Raw genomic sequence first — 14,542 nt, 5'->3', positions numbered from 1 at the left:
ACACAGGTCTTGATAAATGTCCCTCATTGAGTGCAATGTAAACTGCAAAAGTGAAGACAGAAGCCGTTCTCAATAGCTTCTCTCTTCTCTTCAGGGTCCCTAGTTTCTGACAGCGGGCGTGCAACACGGGACCTGCACTGCCTGCCGTCCAAAAACGGGGGCTAATAAAGTCTTAAAGGGGTAGTCCAATTAGGACAGCTTATCCCCGATCTATAGGATATGGGATAAGCATCTGATCAGCAGCGTCTGACCGCTGGGACCGCCACCAATCATGAGAACAGGGCCATGTGCTCACTGAATAGAGCAGCAGACACGCATGTCTCTTTTGCTCCTTTCAGCTTTAAGGGACTTCCTTGTTTTTGGATGGATTATCAAATACTATCAGACCCGCAAACGAATACAAGTGTGCACCTAGCATAACTTTTTTTTATCCTTTTTTTTGCTGTCTCTAGTGGATGACATGTATGAGTCTGTAAATGATCGAGAGCTCAGGCAGGTCTTCGAAGGTCAGAACCGTATTCACCTTGAAATTAAGCAGCTGAACCGACAGCTGGACATGATCCTGGACGAGCAGCGCAGATACGTGAACGCGGTTACCGAAGAGATAACCAAGAGGACAGCTACCGGTGGAAACGTCCAGCAGGTAACGAGGGTCTTCCAGATTATAGCATTACCTAGAGCTATCAATGCAAAGTACCAACCAGGTTGGGTGCCTGGACTTCTTTCTGAAAACTCCATTAATGTTATTTATATTACCTCCAGGCTTCGCAACAGGAACTTGAGACTTTGCTCAGCGGTCAGAGGGAAGTCTTCAAGCATGTCAGCGAGATGAGGTAAGACGTTTTACCCGTTTTTTATTATTATTATTAATAATAATAATAATAATAATAATGTTTTTATTATATATATATTTTTTTTCTCTTTAAGCAGACCTCTAGTGAACAAAATTTACAAATTCTGTGAAAATGCAGACTGGACATTCTGAAAATGCACCAGATGTATCGCAGTGGCTGATGGGGGTGATAAATATGGCACTCCTTTACACTGTATAGTCTAGTACAGGGGTAGGCAACCTCCGGCACTCCAGGTGTTGTGAAACTACAACTCCCAGCATGCATACTTGCTCTGCTCTTCTCAGAACTCTCATAGAAATGAATGGAGCATGCTGGGAATTGTAGTTTCACAACAGCTGGAGTGCCGAAGGTTGCTGATCCCTGGTCTAGTAGGTCGTTTATGAAGACCAGCGTTTTAGACACCGGTCTTAATAAGCCCCTGCATTCGGCGTATCCAGCGCCGGTCTAAATGTAAGCCAGCTTCCCAGCCAGGCATAGAATATGATGAATGAGATGGGCCTGCCGCCCCGCCCCCCCACCCCCTTTTATTTTTTTAAATCAAGTAATTTTTATTAAAACATTTTCCCCTTTTGTATAGATAAGCATACATCAAATACACATTGATATAAACAAATGTATGCCCAACTTGGGCACAATAATACACAAAGTATAAACCCTGAAGAGTAAACCCCCCCCCACCCCCCCTTTTATTTATTTTTTAGACCTAGCTTAAAAAGGGAAAAGTTGCAGATTGTGGCGCAAGTGACCTTTGCGCCACACTCTGCGGCAGAAATATGCCTAATACAGACGTATTTCTGATCGTAAATGACCACTAAGTTTGTACCAGCTAGTAGTTACCTTACTTTGCTCCAGAGTTTTGCAGCAATTTTGAACTACATTGTTGCATCTCCTGAGGATCGGAACAGACTTGTTTTTCTAAAAATAAGGGTTCCCCAAGTCTACTCTGTTAAAGGGCCTGTCCGAGATTTTGATATTGATGGCCTGTCCTCAGGATAGGTCATCATATTTCATAGCTGGGGTCTGGTTCGATCAGCTGTTTGAAGAGGCCATGGCACTCGATAGAGCACTGCGGCCTCTTCCTAGGCCAGTGATGTCATATTCATCAGTCACATGGCATAAGCACAGCTCAGTACCATTTAAGTGAAGGGGACTGAGCTGAGATCCCAGGCACGGCCACTATACAATGTGCACTCACCAGAGCTCCGCCACCTCCTCCTGTCTTTTAGTGCTGAGATCCTGGGTTCTAAGCTGACCAATGATGACGTCTGCATGTAGTTTGTATGTTTGTCATGCGTTAACCTGAGCTGCCTCCCACATTCCAAAAACATATGTTAAAGGGGTTTAATTCTGATGACATATACTCGGGATAGGTTATCGGTGGGGGTACGACAACCGGACCCCCGACAATCACCTCCGAGCACTGCGGCCTTCTTGCCGCTTACCAAGCACAGAGACGTCAATTGCATAAAAGTTGTGCTTGGTATGGCATCTCAGCCCAATTCACTTGGCCTAGGGTAAGCTGCAAGGAGACCACGGCAGTGGCACTCGCCGGAGCGATGTGACCTCCTCAAACGGCTGATCGATGAGGGTCCTAGCAGATCCCAACCCCCACCACCACTCAGATAGTGACGACCTACCCTGATGATACGTCATCAGTATAAAACACTCGGAAAAAAAACTTAAATTTGGAATTTACATTGGGAGCCCCAATGGGGACAGAGGCAGAGTGATCACAATCTCTGTACAGCACTGTGCAATATGTTGGCGCTATGTAAATTAACACGATGGATAAATTATAGGGGTTGTATCCCCTTTTTCACCCAGACAGCCCCTCTGATATGAGCCCTCTGTATCGCGCGGAGGGCAAGGGCTTTTTGGTTTATAGTTTTAAACTGCGCCTAGCAGAGACCTGGTACATCACTGGATCTAATGAAAAAGCCCTTTCCCTGCGCGATTCAGCGTTTCATGCTCCGATGCTCATATCAGACGGGCCTGCCTGGGTGAACCAGGGGTTATATCCGGGTTCAGCTCTGAACCTGGACAACCCCTTTAAGGAGAGTGCTCAGGGATGACTTCTAAGCCATGCTGCTGTGCAGCTTGGAGGGAACATAGGCTGTGATGGACTATAGTTTCCAAAATCTGCTTTTATCCAAAAGTTCGTAAGGATATTGCATGCAGAGTGTTCCTTTCTTTGCAGGTTAGAAATACAGGGCCGCAGCTTGCGCAGGGTTTTGCACCTTCGCTTCGTTCACTGATCAATTGTGTCCTAGACGAGCATGGCTTCACCATTGACTTTCCAAGTGCTCCCCTCCTGCACTCGGTATTTGCCAGTGACATATCGGATACAGTGACACCAGCATGGCCGGTATGCTTCCATTGGCCGCCGTTGTCACTATGTAGGTCAGCTGTGCTCTGAAGATTATCATAGTTTTGTTTTCCAGCGGAGCTTTTGCTTTTAATATTCTTTCCAAATCTTTATTCCAAGTGAGCAAATTAGATTTACCGGTTCAGGGCCGGGCCCCGACTCTTATTTAATATTTCCCTTAATATGCTCCGGCCGGATTAGAACGATGTTTCTGGGCATTTTTGGAGAAAATCACAGCTAAGTGAGCATCCTCTTACGTGCTTATGCGTTGCTCATGCTCGTGAAGTAATTTTCCTGCACAGATTGGTGGATTTCTTCTTTTCCTGCGCTGCTTAAGATTTAATAATAGCAGTTAATATCTAATATGCTTCTCTTAAGGATTTGTGTATTACAGTTAAATCCGGACATGAGGCCTATTGCCAATTTCACTGTGTAAATATCTTCTAAGCTTCACGTGCATATTGGTTTCATGTTCCCCTTACAGTGGGCACCGCGTTAGATGGATTTCTCTGTGTGCACAATGAAAGGGGGCTTTTTTTTTTTTTCCTACATTTTTGGACAGGCCCTACTTTTTTGAAGGGTCTTTTGACGATCAGTAGATCATAAAGTGTCCTCCTCCTGGCATCCCCAGCGGTGGGGAAACCTGGCAGTAAGTGTTCAGCGTCCCTACAGCGCCGCCACAGGGCAGAATAAAGCATTGCGCAGTGTCCATTCAAATCAGGGGGTTGACAGATCCTCCAGAGTGAGAACGAGAGGCAATCTAAGTAACCGCTCTCCACTTTGGCCTAAAGATGAGGATTCTGAGCAGAGGGCTCCCGCTATTAATACCGTAATAAGGTGTATGACAATGGGTTTTCTAAACTGGACAACCCCTTTATAAGTGTTTTTTTCCGGGACCCAGCGTTTCCTGCCAACCCTCCTTCAAGGGGTATTCCCATCACAGACAATGGGGGCATATCGCTAGGATGTGCCCCCATTGTCTGATAGGTGTGGGTCCCACCTACGCCGAGAACGGATCAGGGAGAGTGGTTGCTGTTAGGACCCCAGGTTTCCCGGGGTCTGGCCACCGCCAAGCTCTCTCCCCATACAACCTGAATGAAAGCGCACCACGCTTGTGCGGCCACTGCTCCCATTTATGTTTATGGGGCCGACAGAAATAGCCGCACGCTGGGTCGGCTATTTTGGGCGGCCCCATAGAAATGAATTGAGGGTGGCTGCGCATAGGCAGTGCGCCCTCCGCCAGCTACCCCGCTCCGTTATTGGTGTAGGTGCGGGTCCCAGAGGTGGTACCCGCACCTATCGGACAATGGGGACACATCCTAGCGATATGCCCCCATTGTTTGTGATGGGAATACCCCACGTAACGCCCCTGTAGGAGAACATTTGTAATACACTTACAATCCTGAAGTTGCATAGATTGGCCTTTCGGGAACCCGGTCACATGACACTCCTCTTGTGAAAATCCAGCTTCTGCGAAAGTCACGTCCTTTACCAGATTTCTACCCCAGGCTATCCAAGGCATACCACTTCTTATTTGGACTTGGCCAGAACTATTCCTCTCCCTGGCGCCTGTATATAAAAGTAATACAGTTTTCCAATATACTTTCTGTATCTATTTTTGACAGTTTTTCAAGATCTCTGCTTGCTGTTATTCAAAATCTATCCTGGTCGTGTGACAGACACTCAGGCGCAGGGCTTGTTACAAGACGTGTGTCCATGACTTGGACCGTCTTTCATTTAAAAAAAAAAAAACCTTAGGAATATACAATGGGGCGATCATAGTTTGATTCATTAGGGCGGTCAGTGCCTTGTTCCATAGTACAGATGTTAAAGGGATCATCAGTAATTAGAAACACATGGCTGCACAGCGCCACACCTGTCCACGGGATGTGTATGGTATTGCAGCTCAGCCCAATTCATTTTACTAGAACTGAGCTGCAGTACCAGACACAAGTACTCATGGACAGGTGTGCCCTTGATTCCAGTAAAAAGCAGCCCCTCTTTTAAGGCGAAGGGTTGATGGCAGCCATTCACTTGAATGAGGCTGCAGTTAGCTGCACGTCGTGTTGCCAGGAGCGCTGCTGTGAAGGAAACAAGTTAAAAGGACACTTGGTTTTGGCGATCGTCCTAGAGGCCAAACCCCCACAGCAATGACTACCATTTTGTGAATACAGGTGATCATCAGAGATGGGGCAAAAAGACCATACTGGGCGCTGCTTAGACATCCCAGTGTGTGATCCCAGTTTTCTTTTTTATTTCATTTCTTTTTTTATTTTGGTGAAAATTTTTGGGAGACTTTAAGTCTTTGAGGGACATTTATCAATGGCGTAATTTGCGTCCAAAAAATTACTATAACCTTACAAATCAAAAGTGGTGATTTGTTTCACCTCGTATATCAAAAGGACTTTTGAAGCATAATTGCGACATTTCCACTGGTAATTTGTGGCTTTTGTCTCAGACTTGGGACGTTTTTGCTATTTTATTTTATTAATTTTTTGAAAATTTTCTGACAAAATCCTGTTGTTTGGCTCAGTTATATTAGATATAAATAAACGCGTCCTGTTTTAATACTTACCTGTAACTTGCTCCCATGCAGAGTTGGTTTTCTTTTAATAAATGAGACTTTTTGACAAAATGCCGCATCTTCATGCCATAAATAAGACATTTTACACCTAACACCACCACATAAGCCATCTTAAAGGGGTTGTCTGGGTCAGCTCTGAACCCGGACATACCTACATTTTTACCCAGGCAGACCCCTCCTAATATGAGCATTTCATGCTCCGATGCTCTCCTGCGCTCGATCGCGCATAGCAAGGGCTTTTTTGTTAACTCTGGCACACTGCTGGGTGGAGACTTCCGCCCAGCACTGTATTCGGTAATGTCACCAGCACTAATAAACTGGCTTTAGCGCTGCTCTAGCAGAGCTCACTGCTGTGTGGAAGCCTCCGCCTAGCAGTCCCTATGGAGAGCCCGGTACGTCACCGGATCTCCGAAAAATACTGATTCAGCACAGGGCATAGGAGAGCATTGGAGCATGAACTGCTCATATCAGGGGGGCTGCCTGGGTGAAAATGTGGGTATGTCCGGGTTCAGCTCTGAATCCAGACAACCCCTTTAATTGTCTGCAACAATTTGAGCCATTTCTGCCGATGATAGGCTGATAAATGGGGCGTAATATGTGCCAATTTGATAGCCCCACCCACTTTGACATTTGTAATTAATTTCTGGCGTGATGCATTCTTTATGGTAAAAATTCTGGAGAAAAAAAGTTGATCTATTTGGTGCAAATCAAAATGCTATTTTTATTTTGGAGCATTTTACTGCATAATTCTGGCGCAACATGCTTAGTAAATGTCCCCCTTTGTCTTTGTTATCGTACACGCACTCCTACGTATTTCCCTGCGTTCACCACCCTGTTATGAAAAATCAGCCTCTAAATTCCGTTACTGGGGTTATTTTATTTTTTCTTCCTTTTTTTGTTTTTTGCCAGAAGTAGAAAAGGGATTTAAAAAATAAATAAAAAATCCTCCTGATGATAAATATTCCAGTTACAAACCTTAATCCTCTTTGCAACAAAAAAAACACTGTAGCCTAACAGCACGGCTGAGTGATACAAGCATATTGATTAAGCGGCATGTCTGCGCGCTGATCCGATCACGTTACAGATCTGTGTAAACGGCCGGCTCCCGAAACCCAGACTGGATTTTAATTTGACTTTTTTTTTTTTTTTTTCTCTCTTCTGTAGTAACAGCGGAATAAACAGAGGGGGAAAAAAAGCAGGGCTACAATATTCCAGCGCGCTAGAGGAGCACATATGGGAATGAGTTTGTCTTATGTTCAACGTAATCTTGGACCTTAGCCCTAAATCTTTCCTTATCCTTAAGCCTCTTCATTTCTTGCACAACTGCATTAATTTCTTTTTGGAAAGCTTTGCGTTTTCTCGATGGGATACATCTGTGTTTAGGGCTATGACACAAAGGAAAGAAGTGGCTCCTTTCTCCAAGACCTAAGCGAACAGCCCTGACTAGCATTTATCAGTTACATAGTAAAGTACAAAATGAACCAAATACAGTAAAGTACAGTGAGAACTGTCACCTCAGCGTGTATTTAATTTAAAGGGACAGAAATTTTTTTTATTTTTTTATGTACTTTAACATCTAGTTCCTTTTGTGACATATTAACAATTAGCGGTTGTAAAAAAAAAAATTTAAAATATTTAAATGGACAATAGGAGGAAAAAAAGCAGCTTCCCCTTCCCCCCCCCCCAGGAGGCAGCCATTGTGCCCCACATCTTCCTACAACTGGAAACTGGGTGTGGCTTAGGTTGTTACATTGTTGTGAAGATCCGTTTAGCAGTGCCCCGCCCCCTCATTCAGTCCCCAGTGTGTTTGCTCAAGTTTGTAGGGGTTTTCTGATTGTTTCAAGTTATCCCCAATCCACATAATATTAGATTGGTGGGGGTCCTACCGCTGGGACCCCCACCAATCATGAGAATGGGGGTCCTGTCCCCCCCCCTGCAGCCCCCTTAGAGCCACCAGTCGGGGATGCGTGTGGACACTCGGTTCATTTCTATGGGAATTCCAGAGACGGGTGAGCGCTGTACTCGGCATAATGGAATAATTCCTATAATTCATAATGGAATAATTCTGAAATAATGGAACAGCTACGCGCATGTGCGACCAGCTGCTCTATTAATTTCAGGGGGCACAGAGCCTCTGTTCTCATGATCTGTAGGTGGTCCCAGCAGTAGGACCCCCACCGGTCTAATAGTTACCCCCTATCCACAGGATAAGGGATAACTTCAAACAACGGAATACCCCTTTAAGTGCCAAATGTTCATACCTTTTTATACGACTACCAACTGGGAAAAGCAGGTCCCATACTTTGTTCTGACGAGTGGAGCAAATTTCCATCGGTTGTAACCAGAGATGAGCGAATTGATTCCTGGTGGTGCAGTTCAGGCAAATTTTTCCAAGAAAGAGGGGAGGAAGGAGAGGGATTCTGGAATGATGTGCGGTCAACTCTCCTCATAGGTTACTTTTAGGAAACGCTTACATTCTCTATTGAAAAACCATTCTGGAGCATCTTTTCTCATATTTCTGTCTTGCTTATCTGTTATTCATCTTTGAACTGGTAACACATAGTTCTATTTTATTTCTATAAGGAATAACAGAGGAATAGCACAGCACAGAGTTCTAAGAAAAGTTACCCCAGAATTGTTATTTCATGGGGAATGCAAGTTAGTTGTTAGAAGAGACAAGTCTTGGGAGCTTAAAGGGGTATTTTGGTTGTTTGAAGTTATCCCCTATCTACAGAATAGGGGATAACTATTTAAAAAACATGCCTAGTACAGCGCTCGCCTATCTCCAGATCCCATAGGAATGAATGGAGCGGCTGCACGCATGTGCGCCTGGCCGCTCCGTTCATTGCAGAGGGGTACAGGGCCCCAGTTCTCGTAATCGGTGGGGTTAGGACGCCCAGACACCCACCAATCTAATAGGTATCCATTATCCTGTGGATAGGGGATAACTTCAAACAGCCGGAATACCCCTTTAAGTTGTTCTTTAAACTCCCCCATTGTAAGCAGTTAGCTCCCCGGTGATGGTTGCAGGCAGTAATTACCTTTGTCTTATTATAGAGCGAGATTCAGAGATAAATCAGCCCAGAAATTTTAACTTAAAATCAACTCTAAATTGAAAGTGTAGAGAGAACCTGTCACCGCTTGTGACATGACTCCATGTTGTGCCGCTCTTCTGCTATTCCTGCTAGAAGTTTATGGATAAAGGTACAGACGGGAGTTACAAGTTCAGGGTGTGTCCCTGCACAGTCCGGCATATGCAGCACTGACTGGATAGTGTCAGACTGTGCAGGGACACACCCTGAACTGGTAACTCCCGTCTGTACCTTTTTATCCATAAACTTCTAGCAGGAATAATAGAGGAATGGCACAACATAGAGTCATAAGATATGAGTCATAGATGCTCCAGAATTATTATATAGAGAATGCAATTGGCTACTAAAACAGACATGTCAGGAGGGGACAGGTCCTCTTTAAGCTTGTAGGAAGTACATTTAGAAAATTTACGTAAAAACATGCGATCACTGGAATAAAAGCTATTTCTTTTTTCAAAGGAACTCTATGAGTGAAACTTTAAGACTGGTGTCTGGGAATTCTGGGGGTGCTGCTGGCTACGAGAACACCCAACACTTCAACGAGATCAAAGAGCATCTGCATCTGGTGAAGAGGGACGTCGAGTCTCTAGTGCAGAAGAACTTGGTAATAATGCTATATCTCATCACCGTACTAGACACAGAATCATCTGCTGCTCCATAAAGAGCACCTACCCCCTGTCCTGTCACCTACTTGCATCCCCCATGTAATAACAGTTCTGGAGTATATGTGGTTATGGCTCTATGTTGTGCCGTTCCTCAATTGTTCATGCTGGAAGTATATAATTGAATTATCAGCAGTCTGTAAGTGAAAGTCCAACTGGGTGTTACCAGTTGGGGGTGGGGGGCGGTGTCCCTCTACAGTCTGACAGCACTGATTGGATAGCGTCACTGTGCAGGGACACCCCCACCCAACTGGTAACACCCAGCTGAATCTTTATTATTTCTACTAGAAGTATATAATTGAATTATCAGCAGTCAGTAAATAGAGTGTCCTAAGAATAGATGCTCCAGAATTATTACATGGGGAATGCCAGTGCCAGACATGTTAGGAGAGGATTACAGGTCCTCTTTCAAACTAGGACAGCATACATTACTGATCCTGAGTTACATCCTGTATTATACTTCAGAGCTGCGCTCACTGTTCTGCTGGTGGAGTCACTGTACATACATTACATTACTTATCCTGTACTGTATTATACTCCAGAGCTGCACTCTGTTGCTGGAGTCGCCGATGTGCATCCATTACATTACTTATCCTGTACTGATCCTGAGTTACATCATGTATTATACTCCAGAGCTGTACTCACTATTCTGCGGTGGAGTCACTGTGTACATACATTACATTACTTATCCTGTACTGTATTATACCCCAGAGCTGCACTCTGTTGCTGGAGTCACCGATGTGCATCCATTACATTACTTATCCTGTACTGATCCTGAGTTACATCCTGTATTATACTCCAGAGCTGCACTCATTATTCTGCTGGTGGAGTCACGGTGTACATACATTACTTATCCTGTACTGTATTATACTCCAGAGCTGCACTCCCTATTCTGCTGGTGGAGTCACGGTGTACATACATTAAATTACTTATCCTGTACTGTATTATACTCCAGAGCTGCACTCACTATTCTGTTGCTGGAGTCGCTGATGTGCATCTATTACATTACTTATCCTGTACTGATCCTGAGTTACATCCTGTATTATACTCCAGAGCTGCACTCACAGTTCTAATAAACGCCTATAAAGCAGGGGTTATCAGATTAATATATACAGTGGCTGGTGCTTTGCACATATTGAAACAACATGGAATCCTGATAGATGCCAGCACTATTGTGATTGCAGCTCTGGAGTTTATGACTTATAGATTTTAGCATGTATTGCATTTAGCGTAATTGAATGTCTTTGTCAGTCTGATTACCACTTTGTATTCTTTAATTGTGTATTTTTCTTTTCAGCCACACGAAAAGCAGAAATGCCCTGAAACCCCCGTCCCCTCGTGTCTATCTACAGCGCACTTCTTCATCTTCGTAGCTGTGCAGAGCTTATTATTCATCGGTTACATCATGTACAAGTGAGTGCCGCACATTCCTCCAGCTGTCAGAAGAAGGGACGGGCAGCGCATTGTTTCTGTAAATCTCCAGCGCTTTTTACATGCTCGTCCTTGAATTAGCGCTGCGTTTTGTGAATTTGTACTGTTACCATCACATGGGTCAGATTTGTCAGTCGTTGGTGTTTTAACACCTTATTTACTTCGCTGTCGTCTGTGAACCTTTGCCCTACCTACTTGTGTTTTTCCGAGGCAGAGCCCTGGCAGAAATGGTGCCAAAAAGCGGTTTACATGGGGGACATCACATCTTTTTATGTGGATTTGGGGGCCTTAGAGGAGTCTTAAAATACGCTAAATTTATTAACATGTACATGTAATGTACTGCAGCCAGGAAAGAGTCTCGTCTAACTCACCTGCGCCATTTTAATGTATTAGCCACCATTTACACCACAATGCATTTTATGACAGTACTAGCAGAAGGACCCGGCTTCGCACGGGTATATTTCATCTATTTCATTTAATGTTTGTGTGTGTCGTTAGAAGATATTGACAGTATCCCCCCCCCCCCATAAGTGACCTCCTCAGCCGCCCACCCTTTAACAGGGACCTCCACACAGTGCCCCGCCTCCTTAAAATCGGATTCCACAGCAGCCCACCCCCTTAACTTTGACCTTCACAGCAGCCTCCCCCTTTACCAGGGAGTTCCACAGCACCCCACCCCCCTCAACAGGGACCTCCACAGCCGCCCACCCTTTAACAGTGACCTCCATAACAGACTGCCCCCTTAAAGGGGTTGTCAGAGTTATATCTATATAGTTTACAGTGGCTTATAACATTATTAAAAATACATTTGTAATTTACTCACATTTATTCTGCCGTGTTTCTGCACGGCCGATGCGGGTGGTGACGTTACGTGTACAGGCTTCTCCCTGCCTGAGGCTACATGCACACGACCGTATGTGTTTTGCAGTCCGCAAATTGCAGATCCGCATATGCCATCCATTTTTGTTTTTTTGGTTTTTTTGCGGATCCATTGTAACAATGCCTACAACGGACAAGGAAGCTTTCTTCCAAAAACAACCTGTTCATGGGTTGCGTCTGATACTACAACTCGGCACCATCGGAGTCAGTGTGGCAGGGCTGCAATACCGCACACAACCTGTGGACAGAGGTGGTGCTGTTTTTGGAAGAAAACAGACATGTTTTTCTAATCCTGTAAAGTGTACTTTCCTCATCCATTTGTCCATTCCACAAAGAGAAGTAAAAAAAAAAAATGCGGACGGCACACAGACCACATCCATATTCTGAGGTTTACGGAGTGTGCATGAGGCCTAACTGGGCATGGAATCAGGCTAGGAGCGGGGAAGGCGTTGAGGGTGAAACTACTAGTGCAGGTTTTTGAGTTTCCCCATTTGAAGTCACCGCCCAGGGAAATATGAACGCATTCTAAGGGCTCATTCAGACGACCGTATATATTTGTGTCCGCATCCGTTCCGCAATTCATTTCAATGGGGCTGCAAAAGATGCGGAGAGCACACCGTGTGCTGTCCGCATCTGTATGTCCCATCCGCGGCCCCAACAAAAAAGATAGAACATGTCTTATTCTTGTCCGTTTTTGCAGACTATATAATCTTTTCTATCATAGGGCTGGCCGTTCTATTCCGCAAAAAGCAGAATGCGCACGGCCAGTATCCATATTTTGCAGACTGCAAAATGGATACGTTCGTCTGAATGAGCCCTAAAGGCGAATTTTTTTTAATTTAAATGATCAAAATGTTTCCCTTTTGGTATTTTGTTTTATTAACTTTCCCCAAAACGTCATTTTTTGTTGTCATTTTCCTGCACAGAACAATACTAAATAGATGAACTCTGTCCAATATCTGTCACGGCTAAACTCCCCGCGAACAAAGGATCCTATTCTCTGCTCGTCTGTCCCCCACCCTGAATAGCTGGTGCGTAGCATAGACGTAAGGCAGAGGGACAGCTTGCCTAGGTTTGTGGTAGCGTACGTTAAGTATGGTATAAATGCATCTCCTCAGGGGCAAGTGACCTCCATACATAACGAGCCTGTGCCCTGCAGACTTGTCTGGCTGTACAGTTGGATGGAGGAGAAAGTTTCATCATTTTTTTAATTTATTTTTTCCTGATTACCTTGTGGCTGTGGGGTGCAGGGATTACATGATCTGTGTCCTCCCTGCATTTCCCCATATACAGATCACACGTAATAGTGGCTGCTGCCCATGACACAAATTGTCCCCCCTGCCCTGTGTGAAACACAAACCCATGATGTCACTGGTTTCCATTCCAACGGTCTTCAGGTCCCTTTGAGCTCCATGTTGAGAATTTATTTTTTTTTTTTTTTTTTTTTTTTTGGCGGCCAGGAGTTGAATATTGCTTCACTAGATTAAGGTGACACTGCAGTATGTCTGTGTGTAGCGCCCCCCTAAGCCGTACTAGAGGTATTGCCGCTGATTAAGCATCTTCTTTGTTTTGCAGAAGTCAGCAAGAAGCAGCAGCCAAGAAGTTCTTTTGATGAGCCTTCCACTTTGTATGCGACCACCACGCTCTGCCTGACCTATGAACGCGGCATGAGGGACTTTTTAGTATTGTTCGCCTAGATTAAATTATTGAATTTTTTTGGAAAGGAGAGAACTTCTGTTTATTGAAGAATGGCCATAGATGCAGGGGATGGGAGGAAAAAGAGAAGTATTTTTTTTATCTATTTTTTAATATTTTTTTCTCTAGTAGAATTCTCCGGTCTCTGTTTATTTTATGCGTTCGACCCTTTATAACTCAGGGCAAATTATTATTATTTTTTTTTATTTCCCCCCCGTCTTGTTGAAAAGGCCTATCGGATGGTAATTTCTGTGTAAATTGGATGATTTTTGTGCTATTTTGATATAACATTTTGACTGGAGAAAACCACTTGAGATATTAAGTATTATAAAGGGTTTTATAAATAAAGTTGTTTAGTCGTGGAATGTAAATAATAAATAAATAAAGAGCAAACTTTATAATGGAGATGTCCATTCTGGTTGCCACGGTTACATCCAGGTTCTTGCATTTACGTGAATACACTGTCTCCTGTAGTCTATAATAGATATATTAACATAGAACTACATTTATATTACACGTGTGACATTTGGTTCACGTGCTAGTAAAATAAACAGTTACCATAGTGTACACCACTCTGGACAGGGCTGGGGCATACTTACAGTTTAAAACTTTCAAATTTGGACACTTAATCCCGTCCCTGTGGACCCCTCTAAGATGGGCATGTTTGGGCTGGGTTTGCTAAGGCCACGTCCTTTGCAGTCCCGTTTGTACGAATCTTGGTGAGTAGACTATGGTAACCAGAATGGAGTAGACTCTCTAATAAACCAAAATCTGGAAGAAAAAAAATACATAAAATCTAAAGCAAATATATAAAAAAAAATTCATGACTCGGCAGCTTTATTTATAACATGTAAAATGCCCTTAGTCCAGTATTATCGATGAAAAAGTGTTACCAGTCTCCACACCCCCACTGCTGGTGTCACTTTTGTGCCAAGAACTACAAGGTGAAAACTATCGGTTCAGACCAATGAAAATCCAAA

The 14,542-nt window shown here is 44.0% G+C and overlaps 1 protein-coding gene across 1 annotated transcript in view; it reads left to right on the top strand.

Annotated features, from left to right (window-relative positions):
• LMAN1 (lectin, mannose binding 1) overlaps positions 1–14,317 on the top strand; it is a 32,500-nt gene extending 18,183 nt beyond the window's left edge. The window contains exons 9-13 of the mRNA XM_040421079.1: positions 453–643; positions 763–833; positions 9,355–9,499; positions 10,855–10,970; positions 13,443–14,317. Of these exons, the coding sequence (XP_040277013.1) occupies positions 453–643; positions 763–833; positions 9,355–9,499; positions 10,855–10,970; positions 13,443–13,479 (560 nt within the window). The 3' untranslated portion in view covers positions 13,480–14,317. The remainder of the gene's footprint in view (positions 1–452; positions 644–762; positions 834–9,354; positions 9,500–10,854; positions 10,971–13,442) is intronic.
• The last annotated feature ends 225 nt before the right edge of the window (positions 14,318–14,542 follow it).

The sequence above is a fragment of the Bufo bufo genome, chromosome 2 (assembly GCF_905171765.1).
Source record: "Bufo bufo chromosome 2, aBufBuf1.1, whole genome shotgun sequence".
Taxonomy (NCBI): domain Eukaryota; kingdom Metazoa; phylum Chordata; class Amphibia; order Anura; family Bufonidae; genus Bufo; species Bufo bufo.
This window is presented reverse-complemented; position numbering and strand designations above follow the sequence as displayed.